Raw genomic sequence first — 9,237 nt, 5'->3', positions numbered from 1 at the left:
AAGTAGTGGAGAATCTAAAATGAAAAGCTGTAATGTCATGATAAATGTTATGTTGCTTGGAGCTTACAGTGACATAGAAACTGCAAATCTACAGTCCAGGACTGTATATGACCTCTGAAGAAATGGACAGAGTGTGGTTTAAAATTTTATGTTTCATCTGTGGATTGGATTACCTCCTTTGGTGATGTTGTGGCCTGCGGAGCTGGCAGCAGAGTCGGACAGGGAGGAGGTTGGGAAGGAACTTGGGCCAGCCCTGGGGGGCTAGGGAAAGCTCGGGCGAGGGCTCTGCGTCAGAGGCAGAGAGGGAGCTAGACAGCAGTGAGTCAGAAGAAGAGTTGGAGCCTGTTCCCAGTGTGCTCATGCACAGAGCTGCCAGAAGACAAGAAAAACTAAGAAAGCAGAGTTGACTTGGGAGGAAAGCCACACCTTGGAGGTGATTGGCCCCTCCCATAGGAAACAAGAGGAGCGAATGTGGAGGGGGCTTTTGCAGGAAACAATTCGTTCAGTCGGTTGTTGCCAAAGTGGAAAGTTCTGTTCGTGACTTTAAAAGACTGTGCCAAGTTTTGCCTTGTCTGCGGTTGGAAACTAGTTATCTGGCAGCTCTCCCAGTGAGATAAGGTGTGTTAATAAATATGCCCCTGAAAGACTGTTTGCAAAGCTGTGCTGACTGTGAATGAACATAATTCACAGTCGTGTAAATAAAAGACTCTGCTTCTTGATACTTAAGGAAGCCTAGATCAGAACAGGTGGGCAAGAGGGACCAGGATCTGGGAGATGATCAGTGCTTCCATGCAAAGATTGGTGACACCTGCAGCCTTAAAAAAAAAGCTTGTGGTAACCTTCTTCAAAGGATCTCTTTAGATCCAGCTAATATTTCCTTTTGTGGAAATGCTGTTGAGTGAATTGTAATGAGGCAGCTACAAAGAAGAACAGATGACTTCAGTCTCTTATGGATAAATCTAGCAAATTAATTAAAACTTTGCAATTTCTGTCTGTCTGTAGCAATCCTGGCAACTTCCAATAAAAGCACCTTCCAATAAAAGCACCTTCCAAATGATATCTGAAGTTAGAATATTTTTTTTTGTAAACATATACTGGAACATAGCTTTGTTCCAAACTGAAGCTTTTTAGTGCTTCAGTCAATGGCTTATATTTAGATTATCTTTTTTGCTTGCATTAAATAGCCTGATATGGTCAACTGATGGGAGTTTTGAAGCTCATCCAATATATTTTTATGAATTGTAAAGGAGCAAGATGGAATTAAAGTTATATTGGGCAAAATTGACCAACTATGATGAACATATAATTAATTTAAAAAGTAGCTCAGTGACAAAGATTTTACTTTGAAGTCAGGAAGAAGCTGAGGAAAAAAGTACTGGAAACAGGATTGAAAAAAAAATACCGAAATAGGAAGTTAGCTATGTTCCAGTTCCTTTTTTGATATAAAAATTCTTTTTGTTGTTTCAGTGTCCAACATTTTGTTTTTGCATCTGATTGCATGACAGCTATACAGGTGAGGCAGAAAAATAGAAAAATAAAGCCGTGTCCATTTCAATACTCTCTTTCTCTAGCAAGATATATTAAACAAATGCCAGTTGATGCCTTACTATCACTGCTCCCCCAATAACAGAATAATAAATATATAAAAACGGGGTCTTTGATTTTAAATTCCTGGCCCAGCTAAGAGCATGCCCTCAAAAAAGCCATAGGGTGGAAACTCACTTTACAATTCAAATTTTCCTGGTTCCTGATTTGTCTAAAACCTTCTCTGTTTATTTTGAGTCTTTCTCTTATTTCTGCATGCCTTTATTATTCTTAGCAATGTCTTGATATATGTATAAAAATATGCCTGCCAGAAATACAATTCAAGCATCTGTACAACATACATGGGGAAAATTCAGTAACACACTGACTAAGTCTACAAAATACATACCTATAACTCCATCACAAACATTATGCACATTGTAAAAGTCAGTCTGCTCAAACACCTTGACAAAACAGATCCATGGATTAGCCATCTGATGGAAGAAACTAAACACTGGGACATGTGAAAGGCTGGCTCATGTGTCCTCATGATCAATGGCCAAGACTGGAGAGAGTTATTAAATACTCTACTATAAACTATTGATAATCTTTTTCTATACAAAACTTATCTGAAGAGACTTCAAAGAAGCAAGGTGCTGCAATGCGGTTGGTGATAAACTTTGTATTTGGAGGAGTCTTTTTTTTTTTTTGGAAGGGAAACAGCTGAATAAATTTTGTGTGTGAAGTGAGAGGAATGCGAGGAGAGGACTTAAAAGGACATAAGGTAGTTTAAGAACAGGGGGAGAAGGTGGACAGAGGTGTAGAACAGAGGTGATGGACAACATTGTGGAGAAGAAGCAGGTATTATGAAATTGCAGTAAGATTGTGCAAACTAATTGGCCGGGAAACAACAGAAGAATGTAAGCAGGGCCTTTCTGGATCAGACCACTGGTCTATCTAATCCAGCAGTCTATTCTTACAGTGACCAACCAATTGTACAAGGAAGGTAGCCTTCAGAGGCAGTCATCGTGGCATCAAAATTAATATCGATTGATCCCCATGATTTCCCTAATTTAGTCCAACCAGCCAAGCTGGCAGCTTTAAAACAATTCCTAGCCTTTCAACCAAAATTAATGAGTTAATGAAGACCTAGCCATTTTATATTAAACCAACATCCATTCTTTTCCAAGACCACAATTTTGGGTTTAGTCTATGTCTCTGGCATTAAATCTAGAAAAGTCTAGAAGTTGCCAGAATCCTGATATCCATTGACTTCGGTACTTAGTGCAGGTGTCACCAAGCTGAACATCCTCCTTCTACTACCATCCCTTCTGTTATCATTGATAAATGTTTGTTTTCCTTAGAATTTGATAGCATTGGCAAAATGATCTTGTCATTTGCACATCATGTTTAACTAATTCTGTCAGTTTTGGTGTCTGTCAGAGTCTGTAACAGTGCTACCTTTCCTGTCAGTTTGGGCATTTCTGTCCTCAGGAGAAATGGATTAATATGAGCTAGCAATCTGCCCTCTGGTTCTAATAAAATCATTCAGAAAAATCAAAATAGAACATTGGTGCCACCTAACAAATATTATGCTCCCTTACATTTTCCTAGATTTATCTACATCTCATCTTCCATTGCTCATAGAAGAGCAGAAGGCTTTAAAACTTATTGTTTTTATCTATGTTGCTATCAGCGATAGTCACATGTATTATCTCAAGACTTGGCATCATTTTCAGATAAGGAATGTGGTGAATTAAAAATACCCACAAGCCCATCTTCCCTCATAGGGGACCAGGTGGTGTATTTGTTAAAATTGTGTTATAGGGGAAGCAAATGAAGATTCTGTGATAAGGGTAATGTCTGAGGGAAATGTAATCAAAAGAGACCCTAAGCCTTGAATCTCCCCCATTTGAAGTCACTATTGCCTGGGGTTCCTGCAGAAAAACATGCATTCAGAATCCTTTCTTGCAGCAGAGGTAACTGCTCTTGTGTGCAGAAACGGCTTAAGAAGCATCGTAGGGAACAAATATCAACTAACACTATCATAATAGCAAAAGGTATGATAAAACTTACTGCTTTTTATTGATGCTGCAGATCTACCAGTTGCAGCTGCTTGCCTTGGGTAGGGACCAACCATGGACATTTTAAGGCAGGTTTCTCAAATAGGTTTCATTATAGGGATGCTTTTCAAATTCTAGTAAATAATAGTTTGATGGAGGAAAAGAATGAGAAGCCAAAAGCACCATTTGAATATCCTGAACCAACTAGTCTGTCTCTGTCTAGAGATAGTGGTGTGCTACTTCTGTTGGTTCAAGAGCTATACTGAGGGATAGAGTTGTATGCCAAAAGTGGGCAGAAACTATTACTTGAAGTTAATGCCTTGGGTATCTGCAAAGCTTAAGGTGTCCATTTTGTTCCTTAAGCCTCCCCCCCCAATGCAAAAGAAGATCAAGTTTTGTTTTTTCCCAATCTGGGTTCTTGGACCAGAAAAGAGATGTACATAGAGGGCACATGACCCCAGACTGCACTTTTTGCACCCTTAACTCAATAAAGATAGGAAAGAGGATCTTGTAATAGTTTATCCTAAGTAAATAATTCAAGAATTCTTATGATAACTATCGTCTTTCATTTGAAGCACTGACTCATAACAAAACAGCTTTGTTTTTGTTTGTTGTGCTAGAGAGGAAGATCTGAATCATGGCTTTAAACAATGGAGGAGATTTTAGATGACCACTGGAAAACTCCAAAGAATATAGATAAGTGAGAAGACTGCTTTGGAAGATCATATAATTTCCTCTCATGTAACGTTTAAGAGAAAGTGACCATTAATAAGGGATAAACCAGAAGTAGAATTATTACTCAAGTAAATGAGTGCATGATGATTTTGAGTTTCCTTCCAGCCGTATCATTGCAAACTGAAAAGAGAGTTCCTAGCTCTACTTTTGGAGCTATGGTATTCTATTTCTTTATCTTCTTAGTAGATTTCCTATGATAACAAAAAGCCTGAAAGAACTGGGTGGGGTGGGTGGGGTGGGGAGGAGAAACACATGGAAAAGAGACAAAGGAGACATAATCATTTGGATCTTCCATTCTGCAGGTTAAGTAGTGTGACACTGCATGGTAAAAGTCTTGAGTGGAAGCATCTTGTCATTTGATAGAGCACCTGGCAGTAATCTGGAAATGTTATTTCAGAATTGATTCATGCAATCTTGTCTATGACATATTAAAGCAGAAATTAATTGTCATTCAAGTATAGTTTAATGGATGCTAAAAAATGTTCAACAAGTGCCATCTTTGACCACAAAACTGTTTTGCACATATATCAAGGCATCCATTTTCCATAGCAGCTTAAGTTTTGAACATAACACATCAGTTATGTGAATATGCAGTTAAAAATCACAATGCTGCTCAGTCCCCACTGCACTGCACTCATCAGGAGTTGGGGTGAGGTGGGGTGGATTGCAGTGTTAGCACTGGATGCTTTATGATGAACAATTTTTAGACAATCCTTTTTTTTAAAAAACTGAGCTTTCCTAATATGGGGTGGAAAGTAGGGAAGCTGTCAAACATGTATAAAGTAGTTGTGGACTGTAGCTAGGCTCACTAGGATATGCTAAATTTGTGATGGTGAAAGTGTTGATTTTAATACATTCTATGTTGAGTGGATTAACCAGAAATTAGCTACAGTGATTCATTTTCAGAGTACCTCCATCCCTGCTTCAACACATTTGTCTTATAACTTTTTATGCTGACTACCTGGAAAAATGATAATGATATCAGGAGAAAATATTAGGAGACCATAAGATGTTCTAGAATCTGGGGGGGGGGGAACACAAGTCAAGATCTAAGTAACTAAAGGACACCTAGGGCCTCTGATTAGCAAGCAGGGGTAATTTTAGTATATAAAATAATATCCTGAGATGTACTTAGTGGAGGTGTACATTTCTCTAAAAAGTCATACACTCATGAGTGATGTAAGTTGTTAATGAGGTGTTCATTACGAGGCAATCTATTTTACAATTAGTGGAAAACTGACTGGTTAATAGTATTGCTGCACGCTTGTTCCAGTGGCAAGACTCTGGTCTGGGCAAATGCCAGCCTTGGACACCAAGATGGAGAAAAAAGATGGTGCCAGTGCAGGTTGAAATAGGTAGACTTCTTACGGCTGATTGGATGGAACAAGTTGTGAGGGATCAGTTTGATCTGCTTGCCAGAGAAAATTCAGCAGAATTTAACATGTCTCTTCACCATTAATAGATCAAACTCAAAGGAATAAATAAACATTAGTTTCTCTCTAAGAAACTTTAGTCTGTGACATGTACTTCAAGGCTTCCAGATCTGTGGGCCATCAAAATAGCTTTTTTGCCTCTCACTGTTCTCTTTTCCCTTTGACTCCAAGCCTGGAAATCAACTGCTTTCCTTTCTCACATGGCATAAATTCTTGTTCCTGCGAGGCTGACAATCCATTCTCTTAGAAAAACAATTTCTCTGGGGCTGAGGGAAAGAAAACACAAGGGACACATAAATGCTCTTCATACCTAGTTACAACACACACACACACACACACACACACATTCAGTTACTCACAATCAGTCTCCCTCCTTCACTCCTTCTCTCTCACTCTCTCTCACACACAGACAAAATGCACCCAGAGGGCTATGGGAGCATCATGGCTCCTCTCTGCTTTGCTGAGAGGCCTGGCTAGGATAAAGGTCTAGCCATCCTTGTTATTTATATTATTACTCTTACAAGTTGTATTGAATTATAATGAAGCCATCTCCACTGAAACAGAGCAAGTGATCTTGCCATTCCCCCTCTCAAGTCTGTGCACCCACAGATGAGGGCTAGCTTTCTCATGGCAGGGCAGGCTACCATTCTAATGGGCCTTTGGCTGGAAGAACGCATAGGCAGTCTTGTATGGCGATCACAGATTCCTCTCCTCCCATTATTTCAAAGTCCGTGCCACACTGCATACTCAAACAAACCAGGGCTTCACTTCTCTAGGCTGAAGCCCCTGGAGAGCGGCTCTTCTCTGTTCCATCTCTTTCTCTTGCTTGTTCTTGCTAAGCACGGAGTCTGAAGGACAGGCTAAAGCAGGAGGTTGGGTGGTAACAATGCTCCTCATAGTAGTATGTGCTGCTGAACCAGCATAAGGGGCACTGACATCACTTTCCCACACCCAGAGGTTTTTTTTTTTTTTTTAAAGTACATATTTCAGGTTTACTCTCTTAGCCTCTGTTCATCCATCCCCAAGCTTTTCTCTCACGAGGACACCTCAGTGCAGCCGCTGTGCATAAAGTCGTCATGAGAGTGTAGCCAATAAATGCTGACTTGGTGCACCGAACCCCAGAGCGAGTCCTTGGCTTCTGCCTCTCAAGCCTTCAACTGATGCCACTGTGCCACCGCCTGGCGAGGGTGTGAAATCATATCCTTCCAGTGCTTTACTTCGCCTGGTCCACTCTTCCACGATAGGTAGATCTAATGGGGGCAGGGAAACAAATTAGACGACAGGACTGGTCAAAAGCCACACTATTCATTCTTATCCCCACCTCTTCCCTGAGTTACCGCTCTGTGCACCTCCTCCTCCCGAACAGGTCAGCGTTAGCACATATCTTAGTGCTTGCATAACTGCCTGCTATGAAATTGCTAGCCCTGAGTAGATGAGACAGAAGTGGCTAAATCTATTGTTTCTTTGCTTGGGCATAAAACAAGTGGGGGTTGTGGACACTCATTTTGACAAGAAATGAGGTAGCAGTTGAAAGAAACTACTTCTCCATTGCACAGTGTGCTCTCCCAGGCTAAGGGCACTTTCAGATGATCAGGCTTCTAATTATTCAAGCTGTCTGATTTCATAATGGCATTAAAACAGAAGGGGTGCTCCTCTGTCCTGGTCCTGTTAGATCTCTCAGCGGCTTTTGATACCATTGACCATGGTATCATGCTGCACCGGTTGGAAGAGTTAGGGGTGGGAGGCACTGTGTTGCAGTGGTTCTCCTCCTTTCTCACAGTCTGTGTTGACAGGGGGGCAGAGGTTGACCCCGAGGCCCTTCATATGCGGGGTGCCGCAAGGGTCGGTCCTCTCGCCCCTCCTGTTCAACATTTATGTGAAGCCGCTGGGCAAGATCATCCGTGGTTTCGGGGTGAAGTACCACCAGTATGCTGACGACACCCAGCTGTACATCTCCACCCCAGACCACCCCAACGATGCCCTTGAAGTGATGTCCTGGTGCCTGGAGGCTGTGCGGATCTGGATGGGGAGGAATAGGCTCAGGCTCAACCCATCCAAGACCGAGTGGCTGTGGTTTCCGACGTCCTGATATAGTCAGTTGGTGCCATCACTGACTATTGGGGGCGAATCATTGGCCCCCACGGAGAGGGCGCGCAACTTGGGCATCCTCCTGGATTCACGGCTGTCTTTAGAAGAGCACTTGACGGCCGTGACCGGGAGGATTTTTCATCAGGTTCACCTGATTCGCCAGTTGCATCCCTTTCTGGATTGGGACTCCTTACGCACAGTCACTCATGCCCTCGTCACCTCCCGCCTGGACTATTGTAACACTCTCTACATGGGGCTCTCCTTGAGGAGTACCCGGAGGCTCCAACTGGCGCAGAGTGCGGCCGTGCGGGTGGTAATGGGAGCGACATGGCGTTCCCATGTAACACTCCTCCTGCACGAACTGCACTGGCTCCCGGTGGTCTTCCGGGTGCGTTTCAAGGTTTTGGTTACCACCTTTAAAGCGCTCCATGGCTCAGGACCTGGGTACTTGCGGGACCGCCTACTACCACCAATAGCCTCCCACTGGCCGGTATGCTCCCATAGAGAGGGGCTCCTCCGGGTGCCGTTGGCCAAACAATGCTGACTGGCGGCCCCCAGGGGGAGAGCCTTCTCTGTGGGGGCATCTACTACCTGGAACGAGCTCCCCCCGGAGATACGGAGGATCCCGGATCTGCGCACCTTCCGCCGCGTTTTAAAGACCTTTTTATTTCACCAGGCGGGCCTGGCCTAATTTTCTCCCTCTTTTATAAAAGAATTTTTAATTTTTAATATTTTTTAGTATTTTATATATTCAAATTTTAAAATTGGTTTTAAATTGATTGGGGTTTTAAACTATTTAATTTGATTTTAATTCCACTTTTAAATTTTGTATGTATATATTTTATTGTTTGGCTGTGCACCACCCTGAGTTCTTCGGGAGTAGGGCGGTATAGAAATCAAATAAAATAAATTAAAAAAAAACAGGGCTACAGCAGGCTGTCCTGACTATTTGACATTATTAAGAAGATGTTACTGGGATGGACAGTTTACTTCTCTGTGAGTGTGTGCTATTCACAGGGAACTGGCACGAAGCAAACTTTGTTGCTTTTCTGATTTGGGGCACTCATCAAGATTTCTTGTGGCCCCCTTCCTGATTTCCTGTTACCTGGCTGTCATCAATTTGCTTAAATGTTGCAAGGGCATCCTATCTTGGATTGGCAGACTTCTATTACTTAAAATCAGATAAGAAAAAAAAATACTATAGGGAGGAAAGCAAAAAGAACTTGGACATTAAAATTAGAGCTTCTTCCCAATCAGTACTGCAGAGGTATTGCAGGGTTGCATTAGGGCCAACTGATGGCCTAAGCAGAGCCCAACAATGGTGACCCTTGATGGAAGCAAAATTCTCATGCCAACCCTTTAAATTTTAGTCATTCACCATGATAAAGAAAACT

General features: G+C 42.0%; 1 protein-coding gene across 6 annotated transcripts in view; it reads right to left on the bottom strand.

The window, feature by feature from the left end:
- Positions 1–2,133: 2,133 nt before the first annotated feature.
- Positions 2,134–9,237, bottom strand: part of SYT7 (synaptotagmin 7) — a 256,942-nt gene continuing 249,838 nt past the window's right edge. For 5 of the 6 annotated variants that reach the window (XM_034420193.3, XM_034420188.3, XM_034420189.3 and 2 more), the window contains one exon: positions 3,199–7,005. In XM_034420193.3, the coding sequence (XP_034276084.2) occupies positions 6,901–7,005 (105 nt within the window). In that variant the 3' untranslated portion in view covers positions 3,199–6,900. Of the gene's footprint in view, positions 7,006–9,237 lie in introns of all 6 variants that reach the window. The other variant, XM_034420194.3, reaches the window with a different exon arrangement.

The sequence above is a fragment of the Pantherophis guttatus genome, chromosome 1 (assembly GCF_059756535.1).
Source record: "Pantherophis guttatus breed Tessera chromosome 1, ASM5975653v1, whole genome shotgun sequence".
NCBI lineage: Eukaryota > Metazoa > Chordata > Lepidosauria > Squamata > Colubridae > Pantherophis > Pantherophis guttatus.
The sequence above is the reverse complement of the archived record's forward strand: the minus strand, read 5'-3'. Positions and strand labels throughout refer to the sequence as shown.